At 33.3% G+C, this 27,886-nt stretch overlaps 1 protein-coding gene and 3 long non-coding RNA genes across 6 annotated transcripts; 3 read left to right on the top strand and 1 right to left on the bottom strand.

The window, feature by feature from the left end:
- Window positions 1-13: 13 nt before the first annotated feature.
- LOC105346308 (thrombospondin type-1 domain-containing protein 4) lies at window positions 14-21,972 on the bottom strand. 3 transcript variants are annotated; one of them, XM_034468635.2, is made up of 17 exons: window positions 21,624-21,972; window positions 13,051-13,126; window positions 10,289-10,416; window positions 10,074-10,125; window positions 9,677-9,779; window positions 7,605-7,735; window positions 6,399-6,603; window positions 6,009-6,190; window positions 5,184-5,628; window positions 4,863-4,995; window positions 4,704-4,721; window positions 4,142-4,349; window positions 2,627-2,833; window positions 1,885-2,058; window positions 1,504-1,689; window positions 997-1,147; window positions 14-771 (listed from the first exon to the last, which is right to left on the bottom strand). In XM_034468635.2, the coding sequence occupies exons 1-17, from the start codon at window positions 21,635-21,637 to the stop codon at window positions 656-658; spliced, it is 2,529 nt and encodes an 842-aa protein (XP_034324526.2). In that variant the 5' UTR covers window positions 21,638-21,972; the 3' UTR covers window positions 14-655. The 3 variants fall into 3 exon arrangements, with proteins under 3 accessions (XP_034324526.2, XP_034324525.2, XP_034324527.2); XM_034468634.2 differs by lacking the exon at window positions 21,624-21,972 and adding an exon at window positions 13,216-13,521; XM_034468636.2 differs by lacking the exons at window positions 4,704-4,721; window positions 21,624-21,972 and adding an exon at window positions 13,216-13,517.
- On the top strand, window positions 3,494-5,295 carry LOC136276089 (uncharacterized). Its single transcript, XR_010714555.1, has 2 exons — window positions 3,494-4,018; window positions 4,118-5,295. It is a non-coding gene; the product is annotated as an uncharacterized lncRNA (long non-coding RNA).
- LOC109621002 (uncharacterized) lies at window positions 13,644-16,029 on the top strand. Its single transcript, XR_010714554.1, has 2 exons — window positions 13,644-13,888; window positions 15,976-16,029. It is a non-coding gene; the product is annotated as an uncharacterized lncRNA (long non-coding RNA).
- Window positions 21,973-24,139: 2,167 nt separating the features above from the next.
- LOC105346295 (uncharacterized) lies at window positions 24,140-26,194 on the top strand. Its single transcript, XR_010714553.1, has 4 exons — window positions 24,140-24,289; window positions 24,432-24,478; window positions 25,244-25,552; window positions 25,922-26,194. It is a non-coding gene; the product is annotated as an uncharacterized lncRNA (long non-coding RNA).
- The last annotated feature ends 1,692 nt before the right edge of the window (window positions 26,195-27,886 follow it).

Raw genomic sequence — 27,886 nt, 5'->3', positions numbered from 1 at the left:
ATAAAAAAAATGATTAAAAGATTTGATTCTGTTTATTGCCAAAAATTTATTATGACAGAATTAACAATAATTAAAGCTTTTTGTCAAAATATCACTGCATGATCAATAAAATGAAATAATATCACATAAGTAAGTAAATTTACAATCATTTAAGACTAAGAAATGTTGATACAAAGTTTCTTTTCAAAATGAGACAAATAACATTTATACAGTATATATGCAACCTATAAACAGAACTCTTGTTGAAAGACTTCTAATACATGAAAATACATGTATACAGAAACACACGGGAATACACTTCCACGTGTCAGATATAAGAAATAAATCATGATCTATTTATAGTTTACCAACAACTTACATTGTACCACCTATAGAATTAAGTCCAAAGGACAAAATTCTAAAATTCAAAACACTCCAACAAACTCTAGCTTCAAAAATATATATGATTCCAAATCATTTAATACTTGCAATTTTCCTTACAAGGATTTAAACATGTAGTAAGTTATAATTGGGTTATTATCTTTTTCTTTGTATCTTTTAAAGTATGTACCGTATATGAAATTGTCATTTGTAGTATAAAAACTACACATAAACCAAATGTATATACATACAGAAACACTATTTACAACAACAGTTAAACACGATCATATTGTCTTTAGGATTTCCACCTTGAACATGAGCTGCAGCAGACGTTCATATAAAACACGTGATCACACAAGTTTCTCCTCACCACTAAATTACATTTTGAATACCGATCCCGACATCCAGAATCTGTAGAAAATAATTTCTATCACATTATTTGTATGTTTAACTTCAAAGCGATCTTATTTGGATGGTTGAAACGTTTATATTTTTTAGTGTTGGTATCATGACATTGTTATGTTTGAAAACCCAGCAAAAATGTTTGTAACTTTTGGATACGATGATTTGAAATTACACCTTTGTTACAAAAATACGTGGGCCGTTTTATTTAAAAATCATAAAAAAAAAACATACCTGAGACTGTTTGACTTGTACAGGGACTTTGCTTACATAATTCTACTTCAGTTGGTTTCTGTCGAATATCGCATCTGTTGCTAGGCACGCCATAAGTATCCAAGCATTGAATATCACGTGATTTACGACCCTTTCCACAAGTAACAGAACACTGAAAAAATTCAAATCTTTCTAATATTTTTTTAGCGATATGATGAAGTAGTACACATTATTTCAATCACATAAAGATACTAAGCATTATTAAAATGCAGCTTTTGACTTTTTACTAAAATACATGTACATAGTTTGTCGTTTCTTAATTCCAGTATAATAAATTCATAACCGTGATCATTTCATTGATCATTCATAAATTGCTATGTATTTTCCTTTTTTAAGCATGTAGCCTTAGTTTTAAGTTATCTAAAACATTCTACTGAATAATTTGAAATTGTTTCTGGTGCTAGTATCTCATTATTATCATATGCATTTTTTAACATTTAGTCAAGCTTGAGTTGGAACTTGACTCACCTCTCCCCAGTTAGACATGAACCATTGAGGACCGCAAGCTTGTTCGGACTGGCACGGTTTGACGTTTTCCGGTTTGTCTGACCATGTACAGCTGTAGTCGGAAACTATCGTAAACCTTCCGCTTCCGGTATTTTGTATACAGACCACATCTCTGTTCTGATAGCCACTACCGCAAGTAGCATTACACTATGAAAAACAGCAAAGTATACTTGGATGAAAAAAGGTTCACAAAGAGGAGACAATATTTGCATTACTACTAATCGTTCTTGTTCAACCAAAAACAGGGATGCACTGTCTAATACTTTTTCTAAACAAAGATATTAGAACTACGTATAAAGATTCGCTGCTAATTGCAACATGTTATATTCTATCACTGTGTACCTTTTCCCACGGTCCGCTGAACCAAGTTCCATAACAGGTGCGCCTAGATTGACAGGACCGTTCTGTGTCGGGCTTGTCACGCTGAAGGCAACTTCTTCTGGGGTCAGTGTTAGTGTTTGTTCCGTAGCATACAACTTCCCTGGTCTGCTTACCCTCTCCACATTCAACCGGACACTGCATAACAAAATAATAAAATATCTGTATATATTAAAGGAAATTGTAAAAAAAATTTCAATCGGAATAAAAAAATTTAATTCCTTTTAAATTTGTTTTCACAAAGACGTTCCATAATACTGTATTTATCGAAACATATAATCCAAAAATTTTTATAATTTTACTTTTAAATTTTATAATATAATAATTTAATTCTGGTTGTAACGCACTTTCTGATTGGCTTAACAATTAGTTTATATTGTATAAAGAATGTTGCCTACGTCATAGTAAGACTAACGTCAAAAACGTTTCAATACGCATGACGTTACGTTTGAATTTTGTACAATTTTACGTCATTTTAAAGGTCAAATGACTATTTTTATCGACAATGAAGAGTAAAAAAGTTTAATTAGAAGCAATGAAATCAATATTTATTAGTTTTATACAATATAAAATGGTTTGAAACAGTTTACGCCATTTTATAAACCGCTTCGCAGATTATAAAGCGTAAACTGTCCCAAACCATTTTATAAAACAAAAAAAATTGAATTCAATCCGTAAATATTAACAATCATTATGAAGTACTTACGTCATTTCCCCATTCTGTGACGTACCAAGACTTCATGCTTACGTAAACAGACGACACAGTTTCTGTTCTACATTGGCCATAACTACAGTCTGACTTGTCTTCTGGTTTTTCAATTGGATCACAGAAGTCACTCAAGACACGTCTACCTTCCTGTGACATACACGTTACACTGCGCATGCGCTCTCCGCGTCCACATGTCACGGAGCACTAAAACCAAGTACATGAGAATGAATAAACCAAAACAGAAGTTGTCAACGCCAAGCACTGTGGAATCATTAAAATTCGTGGGGACCTATGTTCGTGAATTGCTTAAATTTTACTGCTTCGTTGGAACGTAATTTTGTGTGTGTATAAGTTTACACCGACAATATATATATATAGTAAAACACGCTTATAACGACGTCCCAGGGACGGGCAATATTACTTCGTTATAAGCGTAATTCGTTATACCCGTCAAGTTTACAACATGAAATAGAGACTGTAAGCGTCAATTCATTATAAGCGTGTTTGCTATAACCGTGTTTTACTGTGTGTATATATATATATATATATATATATATATATATATATATATATATATATATATATATATATATATAATCCATAATGAGTGAAAGGTGATATCACACAGTATTAATAATCAAAAAAGAAAAAGAAAATGAACAATTCCAAAGTTGTACGTTCACCTGAAGAAGGATGTAAATCCAGAAAGCGCTAGTGAATAGAAACTTTGGAACTGTTCATTTTCTTTTTCTTTTTTGATTATTAATACTGTGTGATATCACCTTTCACTCATTATGGATTATATATATATATATATATATATATATATATATATATATATATATATATATATATATATATATATATATAACTTTACAATCCTAATTTATTAATTCGTGGAGGATGTTGAATCGTGGATGAGAGGTGCCAACGAATTCCACGAAAATTGAGTCACCACGAAATGAAATGATTCTACCGTAACATATCAATTATGTGTGAATTCAGATATATAAATTCCGATTGGAGTGCATGCTTTAGTCCTACTTGTTTTTGAAAATCGATCTTTGGAGTGAGACGATATAATCCGAAAGGGGCGGCAATAGAATTATTAAGAAGTTTCTTTTTCGAACTACTAAACCATTAAAATTGATTGACTCGACGATGCGTTAACTTAAAATAGCAACCATGAGTTATATTCTATAGAATTTACTAGAATAAGTCAAGCAGCGTAACCTAAGCTCCATAAAAGTAGAAGGAATCGATCCTCTATTAACACTATCAACCATTTTAACCCACATGTACCTCCACATCAAACCTTTGATTCAAGAGATCAACGCTACACATCATAGCATTCACAAGATATTGACATCAGAGTTAAATGTAATGATGGTAAGTCAGGAATTTTTTTCTTGGGTATAACTTTAATTAACATAACTCACATCTTATAGTAGGATGAGTTGACTTAAATTCTTCAAAATAAAATTACAGAGATTCCCCGCCCCCTTCATTTACCTGTGACCATCTGCCGGACGCCCATTTATAACAAGGCACCGCCTGGCATGGTTGTGTTGTATTTGGTCGGTCCAGACCGAGGCAGTCATTGTCTACGACAGATATCAGGACATTGGGTGATATTTCGTGAACACACATCAACTTTCTAGTCTGTTGTCCGACACCACACGTGACACTACAATCTGACCAATCAGAAGGCTGCCATCGACTGAAATTGATATGATATTACATGAAATAAGAATCAATAAATTATTTTTCTAAAGAAATGCTTATCTGTTTCTTTTTGTTCGTTAAACGGTTGATTCATAAAAAATAAGATAATTTTAAAAAGACCAGAAGTATTTTTTAAAAAACTTATATGAATATGTAAAATGAGTAAATATTTCTTCTGCATTCATCAAATACCCATGTAGTTTCACTACAAACCATATAGTTTATAATGAGACCAATAACCCTTTATATATGGGTGGTGTTTTGTAAACAGCATGCATGTGGCGAATATATAAATTATAATATTACAGTGATTGGTATATAAAAAACCCATTATATTTGGTAAACAAACCTCTTCACAAATCGTACTCTGAAAATTTTACAACGAACATATATTATCAATCTGAATCCCAACAATTAAGCAGCAAATCGTTAAAAAAGAAATAGCCCTTTGGTCATGATGGACTGAGAGACAACTGTATATTCAATTTTGATAGAAATATCTACTTACTGGTTTTCCCATTTCGGACAAGACTTCAATACACAGGGTTGTGAACCCAAAACAGGTTTTGTTGCCATTAAACAATTCTTTTCTTCCACTTTTGAATTTCCATAGAAACAATCCAAGAAAGGTTTCTTTGTACCTGAAATATTGATATAAACTTGGAATTCAGTCCCCAAAAAGAATCCTAATTCTTACATTGATGTTTACAAGAAAATAGTAATACATGTATTTATTTTGATTGGCTAAAGTTGTGCGCTACTTCTTTATTTTCTAAATGATTTCAAACATTATTGTCCATTGTTACATGTATTTTAATATTATTCTGACCTTGACCGCAAGTTGCTGAGCATGGTGTATATCCGGTAACTTGCCATCGGAATCCATCGGAATTCGGTATAACGTTATCACCAATAGAAGAACCTATGTTAACATTGTCAGACTGTGTTTTAAAAAATGTTTTGGATTCCTTCAAAGCATCAGTTAAACCATTCGATCCTGTATTCTTTTTCTCCATGAATGTGAAGCTTTGCGTGTATCCTGGCATAGCACTGGGGGTGTTGGAGTGGTGATGACGATGATGATGACGTCGATGAATATGTGACGTAGTCTCGTTCTGAGAACTACTGTTATTTTGGGGTGCAGGATGGTGGTCAACATTGTGGCTTCCCCGGAAATCGTCCTCTACGATTATAGCCGCCTCGTGCGATGGCTCAGAACCATGCGGTACACTGAACTGGTAAAATATTCCTGGGTTGTGGCCAAAGGAAAGAACCTGCAATCAATAACCCAAAGAAAACGTTTCATTTTATTGAATGTACAAAAGTATTGAACTCATTTGTTTAACAAAATTGTTTATATTTCTTGTTTACTTAGCTATTAAATCTTGACTTTTTTCAATAAAGTTTGTTGTTGTATATTAGGTGATTATATTCCGAATGCAGTTGCGTAAAATATTTTGTTTATTCGACACTCTATAGATGATATATTTATTAAAATTTTACTTGCATGATCATATAAAACGACTTGTTTTCTAAGTTAACTTTACCAATATTTGAAAAAAATGTTTTTAAATTCACAGTTCGCTCATTTAGGTAACTATACCATTTATGCGCTTAAACAATCAAAAATGTCTTACACTATTATATACATTACCATTATGTCGATTGGTTCAGTGGTCGGACCTTTCGATAGGATACATTCTCCTGGACATTGGTTCAAATGTCTGCTGTTATACCGATGGTACTGGAAGACCGAGCCAGCTGCATCGTACTTCCCATCACGTGATAAACGCCGGTTACCGTTTATGAAATATCTGCCATTGGATATTCGCAATGCTGAAATCAGTGATTTTAAAAATCTTTATCTTTCAGTTTTCCAAACCAAAGAATTAATGTCTAAAAGATACACAAGAGGGATGAATTAAATTAATACAAGTTTATATTTTTTTTCAAGAAGGCATGTCTTGATATGACCCCCAATGCAGGAAAGGGAGATGACTCCCACGTTTCTGACTAATCATAAATTGCACTTATATACACATACCGATGTAGTTCCTACTCTGACCCAGTTGCGTTATATTGATGCTAGTGGCACCAGCAGGCAGAGTTCCAACCTTATTGTAGCCGTACTCCAATTTCTTGGTCTCAAATACATCCTTTACAATACGGCACGTTGACCCGTCGCCATTGCAGACGCCACATAAATCAAGCGTTGTTTGAGAACCAACCACATCGTCACATCCAACTTCCTGGTAATAAGACAAAACTGTTTTAATACCAAAACAACAACAACTACAAAAAACCCAAACCAAAAACTACTTCGGAATAATCCTATAAGGCCCTGTCACGCTACCACGTTTTCGACATCTTAAACGGACATACAAAAACACGCTTGCACACACTAAATTAAAGCTTTATTGAAGATCAAAGGAAACCCAATTTAAAAGACATTTAGATCGTTTTATGCTATTATACATACACATGTAGAATATACTAGTAATTATTACACGAGTCACTTTCTTTCAATAAAAACATAACACCTACAAGCTTATTTTAGCTTCAGGAAAATGTTGACTAATGTGGACTGTATGCATCACTGTGCGTTAATTAGAACTTAGGAAAGGCGTGCTAACAAAGGCCGAGTATTTTCTACACTTGAAGTTTTATTAATACACCTTCTTGGATACTTGTCTAGGGACATCGCCTCTCATAATTCTTCATCTCTTATCTTCACCAAGTAAAAGCGGAGTATTTTTTATATGACTATTAATACAACTTGGATACTTGTCTAAGGATATATAGCCTCTCACAACCCTCCATCGTTTAATCGTTGTCAAGTTCAAATGATTTGAAACCAGACACTTGGTGACACCCTACACGCAAGGAGTAAATACCAACGTTGTCAGTAGATAAGATATAAGTTACAATGATGCTACACGATTTCACAACGGTAGTCAACGTCTGTTATCATAAAGTACGGTACGAGAGAAGCTAATGTAACGGTAATTAACTTTGTTATCATTATTTATCACATCAAACTTACAACTTGAAATTGTTATGCATGAATAAAAAAAATGGTTTGCTCTTTTGACCACTACAACTTTTACCACAGTGACTGTTACGTACAGTACTTCAGCGTGCATGTGCGAAACTTGTTAAAAAGTTGAGCATTCGTTGTCCGCTAGCGTTAGCGTCGGCACACGTTGCTTAGCGTCGCAGTGTGACAGCCTCTGTTTGAATGAAAACTTACGGTACAGACTCCCTCAAGACACACCGACCCCTGATTTGTATTACATAAAGCACCGTTTTGCGCATGCTCTGGAAATGTATTGTAGAAACCATATCTGTCTGCCCTGCACGTCAGGTCACAATCACCATCCCCTACAAAATAAACAAGAAAAGATGGCTTCTTCCATGGATAAAACAGATACATGTATAAAACTGCGAAACTTTAAACATTGTTTTATAGATATTAAAATGATGAAAGTGTTGATAAAAATCCCAGATTTTTTGGCCATCTAACTAATTTCAAAATTTGTACAGAAGAAAATACGTTGTTAATCGAGTTGTTTGTGTTTCTTTGCTTTTCCAAACTGTTTTAGTGTTACATTTATCTATCTAAAACATAGATGTTGACACCGATTCGTACAATCCCAAACTTGAGTAAACATCAACACACTGTTTCTCTGTTGAATGGTTCGTGCAGCGTTGTAAAAAAAATCTCTATCAAAGAAATTCCTTTATACCACTCTCCATTCACAAAAGTGCATGTTATTGATAAAGACCACATTTTCGACAGATAATTCAGAAACATGGTTAACGTCAACAGAAGAAATCGTTTCAAAAACAAAATATCTTTGTTGACAGTTCCTTAAGGGTGTCCTATTTCCGAATGAACATTATGAAAAAGGATTTCAGCGCGCTCGATTTTTTTTTGCGGTGACCGTTTAAATTGGAACAACGTTTTCCTTAGATCAAATTCTAGGAACAAAGGAGCGAGAGATTCTTTTCACATGCCAAAATGCATTTCTGTCACAATAACAAACATATGCTATGAATGTTGCTTATCTTTACTTGTGATCTCAAGTTGGGGTTTCTTTTAAAATTGCAATTCCATGTCTGCGTTTTTCACATTCTTGGTTGCATAATAGAAATGTCATATTTTTTACTTTGCCAACGGTATTTAAGGAGATGCGCAATTCAAAATGATTGGCCTTTTCACGAATTTCGATTTCACTTTCATTGTGACTATTCAAACTTTTTGAGCAAGTATACAATGAATTTCTTTGCTCTTAGTTGTGAAAATTGGTTGAGATCAAATAAAAGTACGATATAAATTGTTGTTATTGCCAGATAAAAGGTCTATGTTTTGAGACAAAAAGATATAACACTTTTCTTTAAAGCGAAAAACATACCGTAGTCAATATTATTAAAGTCAATATTATAAAATGACAATGATTATGTAATTGCGACTCATAAAAATCTTTATAGCGAGGTTTAAAATCGTTATTACCAGATGACCCATAATGCAGAAAAACTAACATCTGTAATTTTGAAATAAAAAGTCGTAATTACGAGAAAAGTTAGGCATAAGTCGCATGTATCATTTGAATAGCGCCTTTTGTTGTGACTGAATTGGTTCAGATTTAGAACACTTGACCTTATGTAACCTTATAAAACGTAAACATTAAAGGTGAGAGTTCGATACCACCAAAAATTTTAGGTCTTTTTCCTTTTTCCTTTGTATAAATTAGAATATTTAAACTGACTATAAAGGGCTACGCACTTGTGCTTTTGTAAAATTGTATCATATTGTTACGAAATTGATTTCAATGCAGAAAAAAACTTGAATGAAATTGTTTTTACGTTTAAAAGCATGAGCATCAACTTTTTCTTTTTTAAATTTAACCGTAATTGACCGTCAAAATATGTATTATTAAACATATGACAGTTAATTATAGAGTGTAATACAAATTCTTTGATGAAACATGCAATTTCTTCGACAAAAAAAAAATCAGAATGAAATTTGTCAGAATTCTTTAGACTCATTGGAGCCTTTGACGACCATTTCTTAATTTGTTTAGCTTTTTTCCTGTGCCTAGAGAATTTATTGTAAATATAAATGGAAACTCACTACTTTTTTAAAGATTACTAATACATAGCAGCTGAAACGTGTTATTCCTGGATGTTTATACTTTGAATTCTCTCTTGTACTTTCAGTTTCATGCATGCCATCCACATTATTTCGATCGATCAGATTTTTTTGGTTTTGCTTTCAGTATTTGACTTGTTATTTTTTCTCAATGAATAAATTTTCTTTACCTAAGTCGTACGGCTGCCATCTGTAGTTTCTGCCTCCGAACTTTTTCTCATTGTGCGCCGAACACTGCCGCTGTCGAAGTGTTTGCTGATCATGCGCGCACTCCTGGAAAATAATCAACTTGTGAATCTACCACTGATTTTATTTCATTGTTAAAATTTCAATGTATCATATATTAAAGTTTTAAGAAATCTTTTTTAGACCATAACTTTACAGTCATTGTGTAATTTTTTAGAAAGTCAAAACTTAACGAAATGGAATGGAAAATCTGAAACCAAATGTGAAGAGTTTTCTTTCCTATCATTTATCGCCATTAAGAAATTAACAAATGCTACTAAAACTTATAAAATCTGTTTATCTTTAGAGTAATTTCTTTTGGTCACCTGAATCATATTTTACCTGTCTGTTGCAGACTTTATATTCAATACTCTCTGATGTACATGCTCGTGTGCTGAAAAAATAAACACAACGTTAAATTACTTGAACCATTCATTCTTCTTGCACATTTGCATATGTAAGCAAAATAGTATTACGTACAGTCATCCAAAAAAAATGGCTTATTCATTACTTTGATGATATGAGTACATATGAAGGTTAGAGAACTCTTTGCATACTTTTCTAGACACTCCCTTGTTCTTGACGACACCCCGGTCCCACAGTCTGCGTTACAAGCTGACCACTCACTCCACGCGCTCCATCTGTCACGTGACTGACTCGACCTCGATCTGATGTGACGATTGGACTAAAAAACACAAATAACGTAAAAGTAAATTCAATTAAGAAAACTATTATTTTTGTTTGTTTGGGGGTTTGTTAGTTTTATTGTTGGCTGTTGTTTTCATTCATTTGGGGGGGGGGGGTTTCGGTCACGTTATTTTTACTTCGAAAAAATTGCTTTTTGGATGAGGGAAGTGCTAGAACCTAGACACGTGAAAAAATTGCCAATACGACAATTATATGGCGATTTGCAATGAATTGTGAGCATACGTGAAGAAACATGTGAAATTCACTTACAATCGCGAATAATCCAAGTTTGTTTGCTATCCACAAGAAATGGAAAAATAAATAAAAATCGTTTGCATGTTTATATTTTTGTTGCATTTAGATGGGATTGCAAAAGAAGGAAAAGGTATTTTATTTTGGTTTTTCAAGATGCATCTATCAGTCTGGGAGTAATGCTTGTTAAATTTTACATATTTCGTAGTCTATGAATTACTTGTTTGCAACAATTACTGCTACGCCTAGCCTAAATTCCAAGAAATTTATAAAAATGCTGCATTTCAGAAAACTTATCTTTTTGTTGTGTTTGTAACTTAAGATTTGCAATATTAACCATCTGGTAAAATTCTAAATTACGGATACGTCTAGTTAACAAACGTGAATTTAAATACATGTATATATTTAGAGTGACCCTTTGCCTTTATGGCAACCCGTCTCTTTTATCGACAACGGTTTTAATATTATATTCATTAAAACACTCTTATCATTCTTCCCCCTCTCCGAAATAAAAAAAACAACCCAAAATCGTGCAAATCCCGAAAATAAATTTCACTTGCAGGTGCAGTACCGTCCATACAATTAAACAAGGAATGTTTATATTTTTTCATCTGAAACGGTTTAAATTAAAATGGGGAATTTCGCAGCAACTGAAGTCATTAACTTGGCGCTCAATTACTTTGTCAACGATAAAACCCAAACTAATTGCCAGGTTTACATCTCTTAATTTGAGGATTTGATCCAATGCTGGCGATAAAATTGAATCATTATTTCATTATTCTATTTTCTCATAGAACGTTTTCTAGCGTCACTGAGCCATTAAGTCGCTATAGGTATGTTGCGGTGTATATAAATTTTTCCCCATCTCTTGCAATTTAGAAGCACTGTGAAATACATTATACTCAAGGACTGATGGTTTGATAAATGAAGTTCTGTTCACATTTGAACGTTTTATGGCAAGATTTATTCGTCTTTAAATGACCGTTAAATAAAAGTTTCTTCTTGGAAGTAAAACTGTGAGGATGGCTCCTCTTGATTTCTGAACTTTAATTAAACACCTGGTTTTCAATGGTGTAGGTCAAACTTCAGAAAAGATAAGATTTGATTCAGTTTTGTAAACTTATCCGAATTTCACTTTAAACTATGCAATTTCCTGCGTAATTGTCATCCTCTTGAAAACTGTAATTTTCGTGCTCACTAGGAAATTAAGCACAGTATGTGTTTGTATTTTTGTGAGAATCTGATGACTTAGATTACTAATGTATGTATTACTTTGTATTAAAAAACTAACACTCAATGAAAATGTATCATGTCTTTAAAAAACCTAATTCAGAAGCCTCATAAAATAACTGAAGTATGTAAAGGACAATTGATTATTGTTTAAATACTAGTAGATGAAATATCCTTTAGGCGACAACACGTATTTTAAAAGATTCAGTCAGTCTTAAAACACAGTAAGTCGTAACACAAAGTAATTGATTAATTTCGTAACATATTAGTTCCCCGGATATTGTATGGTATGAACATTGAAAATCGCATCAGGGCGTGGGCGAAAGAAACCGAAATAGCAAAACATTATATAATGAACAGAAACAAAAATTTGTTCAAGAATTCTGTCACATTCTTCATATAATTTCAAGCTATGCAGATTGTGTTGACGATTTTTTTAATAGCATACTAATGCATGATGAAGTATGACTAGGGAGCAAGGTCAAGAAACAAAAATGTCATCATATAGAGACAGAAGGAACTATCTACGGTATATACCGGTATATCGTCTGCTGCACACCGATGATTGATTGGACGACTGCACATTTTTATACACGACCGATAAAATAATAAGCCGTCATCTGCGATTGGAGAAGTGTCTTGTATACGAAGGCATGTTAACATGATAACACCAACTACGTGAGGTATTCAATCTCATCGAGATTGCTGTTTTATTTGAAGAACATGCATGTTAGTGTATGTATATCAGTTTTATTGCAAACACTCGAAGAAAGTTGAAAAAAAATTTGAAATGTACTAGAATTTTTGGTTTGAATGAATGTGTGTAGGATTTCAAACAGTATACGAAATTAAGATATCGTTCCACTTAACATTACTTGTTGAAACCAGATATTACGAGAAAAGATCATGAATTATACTCTCTTAATTTCACAGTCGGTACCGTTTAAGATACAATCATATCATTATTTCAGATTCAGTAAAATAAAGAGCCTCGAATCTACAGAAAAGCAAGAGCTATAATATAATGTTTTAATGTTGTACGTGGGCTAAAAGTGTTCCAATGTGTTTCTTTCTTCAGTCGATCGTTTAAATTAGAAATGTTCCCCATTAAACACTTAAATATCTTATCGACATTGTAAATAATCATTACCTCGTGTCTTCTGGAATATATGTCGGGAATTTGAACGAGGACTATTGCCACAAGCAGCACTGGTGCCGAAATACACCTGAAAAGACGAAACAGGGAGTTTATACAGAGACCGATAAAATATACGAATTTAAAAATATAATTACACATGCAGCAAACATTTCTTACCTGTTAAGTCTGACACTCATGTTGTCATTTTAATAAATGAAATTCACATTTCATATTCGAAAAAAAAATCACAATAAAAAGTAAAAACCGGATAAACGTGAACTGTGTCCTTGGGCCACAGTTAACACCACAAATTATACATTTGTTTAGGATATCCGCAAAAATTCGATACTATGCTCAATACTTTCTATGCACTGGTATTTCCTTTCACAATTAATTACTCGCTTATTCGGATTTGTTACTTTTAAATGCAAGTGATTAAAAACCGTGTATTTACGGTTTGGTGGCTGTATATTATTTCGTTATAATTTTTTTTTTACAATTTCTTTTAATGTATGAATCCAATTGAAATGCGATCTTATTATGCAATTCGTATGTATGGAGCACCGAGTAACATTGGTATTGTCTTCTTAAAGACGTGGCTGCTTTTCTTTCAATTGCAGTCACCCTTAAAAGAACAGGACATTTAAGAAAAGAACAAGAAACTTCAATCTGATTATTCGGTAATAGCAAGTGGTACTTTAGAGCGTCAAAAAATCCTCTGCAGAACAGTGTCTTCAAATCTTTTCCGGAACCAATGCACAGCTATTGCACTTTTGTAGTTTCGGGACAAAAGCCACACTAATGCGTAATTTTGAAGTGTTTTGACGTGGGATAACGTGGGCTCTATCGGGTATTTGTATCATTTAAATATTTACATCTTTTTGCAATTTATTAACAACAGTCAATGCAAGTTTAACAGAGCACTTAATACAATGATCTATAATACTTATTATCATCGTGTCATCAAAATGCAAACAATGACACGTGATTACAAAAATATTAAATATTTGAATGAATTGATATTAGCTCGTGATAACGAAAATACATGCATTTCAATGATATATAGAGAATAATACATACCCTTTTTCATATCACAGCCAGTATAAGCCCGAAACTCCAATATCAGCCCAAGGGCCGAAGGCCCGAGGGATGATATTGGTCGAGGGCCTATACAGACTGTGATATGGAAAAAGGGTATCTATTATTATATTTATTACATACTTAGTGATAAAATTTAAAAAAAAAATCATCTTGAACAAATTGATTTTTAATATTATTTGAGAGAAGTCTGTACATGTATCTAATATAAATATGAGGTCTTTTTTTTATCAAGATGTACATGTAGCTACAGAACCGGAATTTTCTCAGCTTTTAAAATTAACTGCTCCAAAACATTTACTAGCATTTTAAGATTTCAACTTCACTTAAAAATGTCGACTGTAACAAATGTTTTATTTTTCATCTGTAAACATGCTCAAATGCCGAAACGAAATAAAGGCAGAGGAATTCCGCAAGGGGTGTGATATATACGGATCCGTATCAGCCCTACAGGGCTGATGACCTGTATCAGCCCCGGAGTCCGATACGTGTTTTGTGATGTCATCTGTATCACATATGCACAAAAAAACTGTATTTTTATTACTAAGTATGTAAAACAAAAATTGTTATCAAAAGACGTCTTATTCATCTTTGCAATTTTTACTCATTCAACACAAACACAACTTCTGCACAATCCATATAAAACATATCGAGGGTGGATAAAAAAAATGCAAGTAGCATTCAGTAACATTTATTTAATATCTCTTATCAGCATCAAAACATGCCTAACAACAGCGGTTAACCCCCTCATAGACGGCTCTTTCGATTCTTCACGCTGAGCCGATTACATTAGTTTGACCCTTATTGCTAGATAGTTTATCAAGAACTTTGATAGGGCACACAAGACAACAATGTTTTGTTTTTTGCTTTGCAGTGACTGAGAGATTTTAACAACAGACAAGACGCATTGTTATTATAATATAATTATTCCTTGCTTTGAATCTTTTTGACATTATCTGTGTTTGGTCTGGTAACCCTATTTTAAAAAGTTATTTTTATGTAGACATACGAACTAAAAACTTACATAATGAGACAAAACATAAAGAATATTAACATCGCCTCATTATCATTTATATGGAATGGTATGAATTGGAGATGGATATCTGTTGTCATATCAGACAATGGATTCTTTTTTTGTGCTCGATATGATGCAATTTACATGTAGTCGCAGATTTTTTTTCTAAATGAAGATTGCGTTTTTTATTGCACAGCGAGAGAGAGAGAGAGAGAGAGAGAGAGAGAGAGAGAGAGAGAGAGAGAGAGAGAGAGAGAGAGAGAACTGGCATGTGATTAGTTGTGATGGAAATCATAGTTTACTTTCATCTCGTCGATTTTTTGTTTTTTGTTGTTAAAAGTTGTCAAAAAGTTGAGAGCTCTCCTTTTAGTCATCCTATGAAGTTACAGCAGCTGGTGTTTAAATCTAAAAAATCTGGACAAAAAAAGGTTCATTAATTTTTTCTAAAGTGAATGTACATTTCAGAGGAGCTTTCGTCATATGGAAAGTATTTTTAAAATTTGTATTAGGACAATTTTCTTAATTGAAGATAAGAAGTCAATTAAGGCCATAAATTGCGGCAAAAATGGCTGAAGTATTAGCCGAGTAATTGGCAACACTCTGGAAAAATTGGTAACAAGATTCTCGTGCACTTATGCTGCGTTGGCTGATAAACAAAGAAAATAATTCAGAGGTTTTGAAGAGAAACCACCAAGTTAATAATAATTATCCATTTTACCTTACAGTTATAGCCAGCAAAATGTCATCATGTATATCTATGACTGAAAATATTGCATCTGGAATTTTGCTGTAGCAAGAATTGCTGTTTTTTATTTCTGTTTTAGAATTCGTTTTTGGTGCCTAGCTACCTCTGATGGGACACAAATGTAATAAACAGGGTAAGACTTGTGTTTAAATATATCTCAGTTTGCCAAAGGATGTAAACAGCAATGCACCGATCACGCCTGCCTACCTACATGCATGTAAGCAATTGTAATGGAGTGCTCCCTTGAAGCATTTTGAGGGGTAATTAATATTAGCTTTTCTCTGTTCCCCAAGCACTGTGTACTAGGCAAACTTGACTTATGTAATAGCTGGATTCAAACATTACTGTTCTGAGACAGTCATTGGAGCTATAAAATAAAAAACCAACAACATGCTGCCTTTGTGTACTTGGAGTAAAGAGAGCACAGGAGGAGCTTTTAACGTTTTTCTTTATCTCTTAGATTAAGTCATTTTATAATTATTCCACTAGTTTACGGAAAAAAGTAAACGAAATAGTCAATACACTGGGTTTTTTTTAATAATTATTTTCATGGGATAAAAATGTTTGAATAGAATCACTTACCGAAAGACAATAGACATATCATGGTGGTTTATTCACACCAATGTTTTTTTAAAATTATTTTATTGCATCCATGAAATTACTTTTTAAACCTCATTTGTAATAAAACAAAGTGTTTTATGAAAGTATTGAAGTTTGTAAGTGAAAAATATATCGGCATTTTCTTGTGACCCATGAATAATTAACAAATCTCTACAGAAGGGATAATCCATTGAATAACATAGCTTTGACTTTAAAGCTACGATTAATATCCCTACAGTACTGTTCATACACCATAGGTGTTGAGCATTTAGCAATTAACCGCCAGCGAAATTGTCTCAATAAGAGTAGTAGATTTTTGATCAGACTCTTCACAACAAACGATCTAACAAAACTGACAGAGAAACGTACATATCTTATGGATATTATCTGGATGTTGTGCTAAATTGAATAAAATTCATTGATTTTATTTTACAACAAAAAGAAATCACGTCACCAGGCATGTTTTGCAGTCGGGTAATAAAATATTTTTTTTAATTGTTAGAAAGAAAACTGTAAGTTAAAACAAACATGTGTCAAACTCAATCAAATGTAAGTGCGGTAGGCATGTCGGATCTGAAATTAATACATACTGGATCAAGAGAGAGAACAGGATCTATGACAAGATGTCCGACATCGAGAGTCTAATGGTAGCGAAGACGTCGACAACAATCGTCATAAGTAACGGAGAGACTGACACTAACGAGAGCAGCCGTGTAATAAAGCCGAGCAGCCATAGACAGGGGCCGCTTTGTAAAAAAAATTTCAAACAGAACAAAGGCTATCAAAGTTGTCGCCTTGAATTTTACCTCAAAGTGAATAATGACTTTTCACAGAAAGAAAGAAAAAATTGAAAGGGAAAAAGGCGGAGGGTATAGAAATAAATATTTTTTTTTAAGTTGCAGAGGGCTGTCTAATGAATTTGGAGGGAAGGAGTGAGTTTTGGGTAATTTTATCTGTATTTGTTTTTAGGGAGAGAGGGAGTTCAAGTTAGCTACCTTAATATGCTTAATAAACTCATATTGATAAACATGTACATGTACAATATAGCATAATTTTACGTTTATGTTAAGAACTAAACACGATCTCTCAATCGATATATTTCTGATATTCTCTTTTATTTAATTAGATTATCTTATTTATTTTGCCAATACTAAGATTGAGTAATGTTGATTATTTCATTGTCTTTTACCGATTAACAGCTTTTTTTATTTTAAATGACTAATTGGACTCATTGGCAATTAAATATTCTAGGGACATGATTTGATTTCTTTAAAATGACTTAAAATGAACAACACTTGCATATACTGCAAGCTATACGACAAACTCAAATGAATTAAAAAATATCCTTGAATGAAAGTGTTATCATCATGGCCTTGAACGCATAGCTTAAAGATTTTATCCGGGCGATAACGTAATTTGACTTACAAATATACGAATACCAGCTAACATAAAAGATTGATGCCATTTTATTTGGTATAGTTGAACCTACTACTTAAAACTCTCAACTAGAATCAAGGACGAAATTATGTTAATATCAACAACAAAATTCTTTAAAGAATATATTGTTATGATAATTATATCAAATATTCGTTTATAAAAGGCTATGGGTAAACCATTTATGAAACTGAACTTATTTTGCCTGACTATAAAAATATATATATATATTAAGGCTTTAAAAAATGCTTTGATAAATCAAAAAAGTTTCCTGTTCTGTATAATATTATCATCATTGACACACACTCTCACTAATACTTTTATTAATTCCTTTAACTTTTACCATCCACAATTGTCTTCAAAATTCATTAAAAGCCAAATAGCAGTTTTGATGGAAATCGTTTTACATTTACTTTAATTCATTTTTTGGAGGGGGAATTTGGGTTCAAAAATTCAAGTTAATCTAATGTATACCTTCGATTCACAAGATTTAATGTCGACATCAAAACTGTCATAAATGGTCAAACACTATATACTTCAGGTGCTTTTTATTTAGGTTCGTTTGTTTGATGTCATTTCGTTCAATCTTGCATGTGATTATACCCTTCAAACTTATCAGTAAAAATAACTGGAATACATGCTTATATATCGTTACGGTAGTTCGGTAGATTTTTGCAACGTGGAACAAATGCGAAATACTTAAAGATGACATTTCAGATGATGTATCTGATACCAAAACAAACATTGCTTGCTTAACTAGTAAGCACAGAAGACGTTCTGGTTTTTCAAGATTTCTAACATTTTATAGAGTTCTTACAAAATATTGTCTTAAGCTTAGGACTTTCAAAAATAATTTTAAAAAAAAAGAGAAAATTTTGTGATATATTTGACAAATAAACTACCATCAGGTGTATTCTATAGTTACTCCACTTTAAAAAGTAATGATTATTTGAAAGTTTGATGACTGACATCCCGTCGGGATCATCTGATTATCGTGAACATGCCATTGGTACATGTAAGAAAAAGGCTTCAAAGGTAAGTTGAACCTATCTGGGCCCGGAGCTATTCGGCAGTACGGGCTCCTGTCAACTTCATAAACGACACAGAATGTGTAGAAAAGATAATCTAAAGACGCTTATAACAATAATGAAAATAAGCCTTGGGTTTCTTTTTTTAATGAAATATGAGTACTTATTTTCAACGGTTTCCTTTTAGATCTTAAATATGAATGAATGAAATTCGCTCAGTAAATATCTATTTGAATATAAGACCAGACAAATGCAAACTTTTACCTTGAATGTATATAAAATATTTTTATTTAAAAAAAAAACAATGAAATGTTTAATCAGAGACTTCTACAATGCAGTTCTGCAAGATTCTTGATTAATTTAATAATTTAAGGATTTTAAAATGCATTGCTAGTACCGACAATGCATTTAAAATATTAGTCACCTTAAATCTGGCACATACTGTATCATAATTGGACGATCTTAATGGTTTTTTCAACACGTTCCCCGTCTCTTGAGTAGAACGCCTACATTTGTCGTTAACATCAAATATGCATCGTTAGAACTTCATTGAAAGTAAACTTCCAACTCAAACTTACAATAGGAAGGTACTTTTAAAACAATCATATCCACCATAAGTGACTATAGAGCTTCATACGTCTTGATGGTTAACAATTGAGCAAATCTTTAATCTTCATCTATATCTTTTCTTAATCTTACAAGATCTGAATAACTCGTGATATATTTTCTTCAGAAAATCAAGTCCTTTACGTTCATAAGTCCATAAAGTATAACACCTTCACAGTCTTATGAACCACTCTAGACAACCTATTTTCGTACATTTTACGATGACTCGACATCCGGGCACTATAGTATCTTAGAGAGCGTACTTACAGAAGTACTTTGAAAAAAAAAGTTTTAATCACAACCCTCATTATATATTTCAACTAGGATTAAATATTTAAACTATCTTTTTAGAAACAGATATAGAAATAATAAACACTCTCTCAAATCAAATATCAATAATTTTGGGGGTAGCTGGAGTTAGACTCTGTTAAATCGACATATTGTATAATTCTGGCTATGTTCCGATTTGTCGTCATATCACGTTGTTCCTTTTACTTATATCTTCATTATCCTCATTATTTCGGCGGCTTTTTTTCATTGTCATGCATTGTCTGCCTACAGAACCCATTATACGGAAGAAGAACCTGCCTGTCTTCCTTTGAATTTCCGTACAAACGCTGCAGATTTTGGCAGGGTGGTTGCCATCATCAAACTGTCACAACACATCGCCGTGAACATTGCATACATTTTGGTAATGCAATTAGCACACTTCGTGTTCGAATATTCTGACAACACGTGGGACGGTTATAAATATAGAACCTTCTTGGCTCGAAATGAGGCTGAAAGTCTGGTGTCACTAACCGATTCGACGATTGAAAAAGAAACCTCGATTGACGAATATGGTTCTTGTTCCGTGTTAAACCTTTAAAAATGATATAGAGTTCCCAAGTGTACCAGCTGTATAAATCTATATTTTTCTTAACTCTACGCATGATACAAAATACATTTTCTTCAAATTGCAAGTCTGTCAGAGAGTCTTTTGACTTATTTCAGGGTGTTTTTGATTCAAATCGCTCTTGTCATTTTAAACGATTTTAGTAAGAATATAGACATATGAATGTTCGTGTGGAGTAATTAAAATACTTAAGCATTTAATACCTATAATTAAAACAAGCATTTTATTTATGAACTTCCAGAATACCGGATCGCTTTCGTTAATTTCTATTCATCTGTTATACGATCTTAGGCTAGTATATTCCATAGCAAAAGAGGTCAACGTCTGGATATTTCCTTATCTCAGACTTCCACAAGAAAGCACCATTTCTCGCAGACTTTTAGGTTCAATGTGTACCATTATCATTTAATCGGTTTAACATTAAAGCCGAAGGAAAGCATGTTTTAGATGTTGTCGTGAATACACACACAGATGAAGGGGTGGCTACATGGAAGTTTCTCCAGCGATTTGTGGGGGTTTGCTGAATTAATACAAAATGTTAAAACTATTTTCACAGCGGGTCGTAATCACGCAAAGATTTTCTATATCAGGAGGGCATTAGATGTTGGAAATGAATATTTACGATATGAATGTGGAAAAAGAATGTTTATTACTTTGCAGTATGCCATTGGCCTAGTAAAATCATCGGCGAATCTATGGTCTTGATCTATATAATTCTGCTTGTTTTGTCACAATCAAGTTTTTTAAGTTTTAGACCTCAAGAAATAAGACAAATAAACAGGGCGTGCCGACTACAATCACACATTTATTGAAAACAATCACCCCCTAGAGTTTATCTCCTTTTTGAAATTGAGATTAACAAATTGAGAAATGACAAAAATTTGGTAAATTACGACTTTGCAGAGGTGGGACATTTATTCTGCGTTGAAGAAATACACAAGGTTATTTAGTAGAAATAAATGTGTTCAAAGTTAAAGCGCGGTCCTTAGCCTGTGATATCAATTGCAGACATCGGGAACGTCTTTTCAGATTGGAGACAGGCATGAACATCCATTCAATAGCACACGACATATCGGCTGGTATCAATTTTCGTAAATTTAAAGATAACAAACTAGCTAATTGCAGGTATGGCAAATTAACATGCGACAGTCGAATAGTTCTTACCTCATAAACTTCATGGTTTCCCTGTCAACTTCGTTTTCTATTCCGGATGAGTTAGAAAATTTAATTCATTAAATAATCAAAGTTACAATTCCTCATTAATAAATTCACTTTTTTCATAAAATTGAAATGAAAACTATCCAGAGATTGATTTTCCTCACACGGAACTTAAAATATTTTTCTTGTGTCTTTTTGGCCTACAATTAATTTCATTATTTCAAATATTGTCCCTTTTGCAGAAATCGCTTAACAAACCATGCTGCATCAATAAAGGAGCTAGCGATTACTGAGAAATCTTTCACCGTCTCATGCAGCGTTTAATTTGCACCGCGTAGGAGAAGAGGGGAAGAAAAAAAACCCCTCAGATTTTTACACGCTTCATGCTTGACGGTCCGTGTAATTTGTCAAAGGGCATATATCAGACATAAAGAGACGACCCAATACATCGTTCACAAAGGGAATACCTATAGTGGGTAGTTCCGTGCATCATTTGGGGAAAATTGTCTGCCGGATAAGCTTCTCTTTGATGGATGCGGGGCAGGATTTCAATGTTAACCCCCTGAAGTAATGGGTTTGGCTTCTGTCTGTGGCCTGTGCCTGCACCTGTGGGGTATTTGTTTCAATTAACTGACAATTCAAGTCATTAAGTAAGAATCTGGACACTGTTGTTTTGTATATACCGAAATGATCTTATTGGGTAAGGATATGGTGAGGAAAAACAGAGAGAGAGAAAGAGAGAGAGAGAGAGAGAGAGAGAGAGAGAGAGAGAGAGAGAGAGAGAGAGAGAGAGAGAGAGAGCTCCGTCACATTTAAAAATAACTGTAGAATATTTAAGATATACTACATAGTAAATTTTATAATGAGGCAGTCCGTTTTCTACCCTCAAGACTCTGAGACTCTCGGTGCACTCACATCTTTGGCGTTATTAAAACAATAAAATGCTTTCTTTGGTGATTCATTCGGGATAAGAAGGTAGCGACATTGCAGGAAAAATACATAACCCGCGTTAGCGGGTTATGTAAATTTTACCTGCAATGATCGCTACCTTCATAACCCGCATGAATCATCAAAGAAAGCATTTTATTGTTTATATTAACATCTCTCTTTAACTATATTTTTAATTAATAAACTGATTATAAAAGGTTAGTAAAATTCCCTAAATTACTGTTAATGTACAAAAGTACGTTAGCTAAAAGAAACAGCCAAATCGTCTCCTGTGAGATTTTGAGTCTGGCATCGTCATGATTATTTCGTGCGGTCTGTCCGGGGTTTTATTTAGGTCGCTGTAGGTTCAGACCAATCATAAACAGGGCGTGTCAATTTCAGTTCTGTCACTTTCAGTCGCTGTAGATTTCGACCAATCGATAAATAAGGCGTGTAGATATCTATAGAGCTATGAATTAACTATTAGTTAACGTAAGAAATAGAGAAAATTATGCTTGGTAGATGTAAATATACCTTCATGACAGCATACTTTGCAATTCAGATCAAGTGCAGTTACCTTGACTACATTATAAGACAATCATGGTCAGTTAACCAAAAATGGTATTACCTATCTTAACAGAAAGCCTAATATTGAAAAATGATCTCATCTAATACTTATATTGGATTGTTTTAAGTAAAGTTTTAGCAGAAAACGGAGGAATTACGTCACCGGAATGTTTGAAACGAGCATTTATTATTGAACCAGTAAAACCGAAAGCGTTTCCTTTATGTATTTTCGTACAATACTGATGACACTAATGTCCGTTTTTGCAGAATTACACTTGATAAGAAGTCGTAATTTAAGATTGTATTGTCTTAGATAAAGAAGTATGTATATATGTAATGCTCTGATTTATTGTGCTGCTACTCCATTACCATGTCCAGATTATTGTTATTTTAGAATCTTCGTTTTGGAGGAAATTTTATGTTCGTATTTGTCTTAGTATGTTGACTACATAAGAAAAATAATCAAACAGTCGGGGACATCTTTTTTGACATCTAAACGAATGATGGCGGGAAAATAATTAAGAAAATTGACGTTTAAATTGAAAAACGTTAGAACCCTTCAGAATGCATTATACATGTGTTGCAACTCTTTTAAAATTGTATTTATGTTGCTAATGTTCATGGGGTTTAACTTCATTATGTAAAGAAATGGACACCGGTTTTATGCTAGATTTGAAATATACATGTACTGTTAGATTTATATTGTATAAAATTTAATTAAAGAGTCCCTTGATTCATTTTTTTTATTAATGTTCTTGAATTGATGAATTGATCACCTTACAGGTACACGTGAATATACATAAATTAACCAAAACTGTTATTGAAAACAATAGATGCTGAGAGCGCGTTTTTTCACATATAGAGATCAATTTTACCTACAAATTTGACCTGTATTCTGCCTTCAATTTAGGTCACTATGTTTTGTTTCGGTCGTGAGATAATTCGTTATGAATGTGGGTGTTGCCAAACATATTTGACATATATAGACAATAGTTATGACCGAATCAACATGTTGTGAAAATTTTGCCAAAACAATGCCATCATTTACAATCATCTATGCGCTACCAAATCTGGTAAAAGCAAAATGAACAGCAGCCCCACATGGCTTGTATTCTTCAGTTTCCAATTGTTCATATACAGATGAAAGCTTGAACCAGAACCATTGAATATATTTGAAAGTACGTAATCTTTGTATTATTGTTATTTAGTATGAACATTTTTTTCATGTGTTCTCTATTTGAGTTGCCAGAGTTGTAAGTATAGATAAAAAATTTCTACTTTTTCCAACATTTACTCTGCATAAACCCTGTTCTTATTCAGAATGGAATCAACTTACCGGGCTATTTTAATTTTTTGGATTTTCTCCGGTAAGTACCATAATACCTGAGTATAATTTATTGTGTATAATAAATAGCAAACTTTTTCTTTATAATAATTCTAATTTTATTAATTCTAAACAATGTAAATTTGTATTTGATACCATGGCTCATTTCGATAAAAAAAATTAGAGGGACAAGCGATTTATGTGGAATTTGCACTGTCAGTGCAGAAAGGTCATATTAAATACACCGTAGCACCGAAAGGAGCATATAGACCCCAAAATTTTCTTTTGAATTTTGGTTTAGCTATGTATGTAGATGTTAGAAAATACTTTAGAAAAAAACTTAAAGACTTTTGATCGCAGGATCAAACGCGGGTTATGTATTTTTTTCTGCAATGATCCCTACCATCATAACCCACATGAATCATCAAAGAAAGCATTTTATTGTTTTATATATCAACATCTTCCTTTTTAACAAATTAAGAAATTGATTGCAAAAAGTAAGCAATTTTTTCTAAGTTTTTAGTCGCTGAACGTTAGGTTTCGACCAATCGATAAATGGGGTGTGTAGATATCAGTCCTGTCTGGTTCTATAGAGCTATGAATTAATTATAGGTTTCCTAGAATAAAATAAAAAAAAACCTGAACTTGATTTATTTTACAACGATTGATAAGTAAGTTCTACAACTTATATTAATATATTAATTATAGCTTTCCGTAAGAAATAGAGGGAATCATACTCGGTAGATATATAAGTGTAAATGAACCATTTGAATGAAAACTTTGTAACACTTTAAACATTTTTACCCAGAGTCATCCGCCATTTTGCCGGACTGGACGACAGAGGTCTGTCGATCAGGAATGTGTTTTAATGGGGAGCCCGACTGTCGGGAGTCATGTGCCAGAATCTGTAGAGAGCAAGGGGGACGGGGGTTCTGCTACTTTGACAACTTCCTGTCACGTGTTTTCATTTGTTGGTGCGGCTTTGACTTTCCAGAAACATCCACAGTAGCAGCCGCTACGGCACCAAGTACAATCATATCAACGCTGACACCAACTACGGCACCAAGTACAATCATATCAACGCTGACACCAACTACCGGCACTATTGAATTAAATGGTATAGCTTTTTATTTAAAAGAATGGAAATTAGTTCTAAGGACGATTATCGCGATCCTTTTTCCGCCTTTGAAATGTGCCACAATCAAATATGCGAAGATCCAGTGGTATTTATTTACATATTTGCCCAATACAATATGTTGCGAAGAGATTGGCCTTGAAATTAAATGAATAAGACAGTATAAAATTTTCTTTTAAAAGTATTTCAATAGCAGTTGGTTTATCTGACCAACCATTATTCAGATTTTTTAACTACCCAGACAAAAATATTTATACTTTGTATAATAAACATTTCACAAAACAAAACAGTTCTTGTACATGTAAAATGGAATCTAAACTAAGCTCACTAAATAATGTTTGGTGTTGACAGAGGTTGAAGACTGCGGGACGACACGGTGTTACAGCGACAGGCATTCGTGTGACAGCGCATGCGCCAGCCACTGTCAGCCGGAACTCTACTCCTGTGATCTGAAATGGCACGGTCGTTACAAATGTCAGTGTATTCAACAGGTTGTTGTGCAGCCCCTTCATTGATTGTGTTCGCTCATACTTAATTTTGTATTTTTATATGGACGATATACATTACTCATATTCAGCTCATTCTTTTTTTTACTGAAGCATAATAAACTCATGTTCATAGTTACATGTATTTGTGTTTTATTTATTTGGGTTTGTTTCTTTGTTTTTTGTTTGTTTTTTTGGTGTTGTTGTTTTGGGGTTTTTTTGTCCTTTTTTTAACCTAAGGTTTATAGAATGTCAAGGGATGTAAATTTTATATGAGAGCATAAAGTTTGTATCTCAACAAATTTGTATCTCAACACCCTACAATATTACTTTTCTGTGGCCAAAGCAGGTAACAACCCACGCCATGTCATACAGAATATAATCAAAGGTACAGGAGCATCTGATCATGATTCAGTTTGATTCAATCTAACTTTCATATATTAAAGCAATACATGTATATTTACATTTTCAACTGTCTTTGTCTGTGTTAACATTACAAATTAATTTTGAACACTAAAACCTTAAAAAAACATGAGTGACACAAAATGGGCGTGTCTTATAGCATAAACAGAAAACGGCACTGGCTGCGCTGCATAGTAATACATAGCATGTGCTACATAATAAAATAGTTGTTTTAAAATAATGTTGTTTTAAAGTGTACAAATTGGAAATAATATAAATATAAGTAATACGGAATCATTCTTTGAATATTATGAGGTGATAATTTCGGTCGGAACGTGGTCAAATCTATCATAAAGCCCTTCGGGCTTATTGGATTTCCTTATTCCTGATATATAATCATCTTCCGATTTTTTATTTTTTTTTATTTCTATGTAAAATTGGATTACCCCACTTGTTGAATTCCTGTGATCCCCTTAATTTTAGGTTAATTTTACTTCAAACTTCTGCGGCAAAAAAGTTCGTAATATAATGCGTCAGGCAGTTTATCTTCCAAAGGGGAATAAATCATTTTTCATTACGATAGCATACATTGTTCTTTGAAAATGTCAAGAGATTTAGTATTCATATTCTACTGGCTACTTCAAGTGGACAGGGTGTTCATCTCAAATTATGGCTATACCCATTAAGCTGACATGAATTCATACTTGGTCGCCATATCGGTTTCAATCGCTCCTCAACTGCTACTTGGATGTTTTAAACAATGAAATGTTTTCTTTGATGATTCATGCGGGATATAAAGGTGGCGACATTGCAGAAACACTACATTAACCGCGTAAGCGGGTTTTTTTTTCTTGAAATTATTGCCTCCTTCATAACCCGCATAAATCATCAAAGAAAGCATATTTACATCTTTGTTTTAAAAAAATTAATAAATTGGTTGTAAAAAGTAAGTAAAATTCACTACAGTAAATAACTGTTTATCCACATTGTACATGTACATAACTACCGTACGTTAGCTAAGAGAAACAGCCAACTCTACTACAGTTATTGCCGAGATCAAAGAGATGCCGCGGACATTATTCTCCATTCTACTACAGTTATTGCCGAGATCAAAGAGATGCCGCGGACATTATTCTCCAGTCGTCTCCTATAGAAATTTTGAGTCTGACATCCTCTTGAATATTTCGTGCAGTCCGTGATTTTTCTTAGGTCGCTGTAGATTTCAACCAATCAATCGATAAACGGGGCGTGTAGGTTTTAGTCTGACTTGTCAGTTTCAGTCGCTGTAGGTTTCAACAAATCGATAAACGGGGAGTGTACATTTCAGTCCCGTCTGTTCCTATAGAGCTACGAGTTTTAAAATTATTTATTTAGTTTCCGTAAGAAATAGACGGAATCCTACTCGGTAGATGTAAATATATACCGGTCA

This window comes from Magallana gigas, chromosome 6 (assembly GCF_963853765.1).
Source record: "Magallana gigas chromosome 6, xbMagGiga1.1, whole genome shotgun sequence".
NCBI lineage: Eukaryota > Metazoa > Mollusca > Bivalvia > Ostreida > Ostreidae > Magallana > Magallana gigas.
The sequence above is the reverse complement of the archived record's forward strand: the minus strand, read 5'-3'. Positions and strand labels throughout refer to the sequence as shown.

Excerpts from the sequence above, each read along its gene's own strand:
- LOC105346308 (XM_034468634.2), bottom strand. The coding sequence starts at position 13,235 with ATGAGTGTCAGACTTAACAG. Across the intron at positions 6,191-6,398 it reads TCAGAGTAGGAACTACATCG|CATTGCGAATATCCAATGGC; the intron begins GTATGTGTATAT and ends CACTGATTTCAG. Across the intron at positions 772-996 it reads TACAAGTCAAACAGTCTCAG|ATTCTGGATGTCGGGATCGG; the intron begins GTATGTTTTTTT and ends TATTTTCTACAG.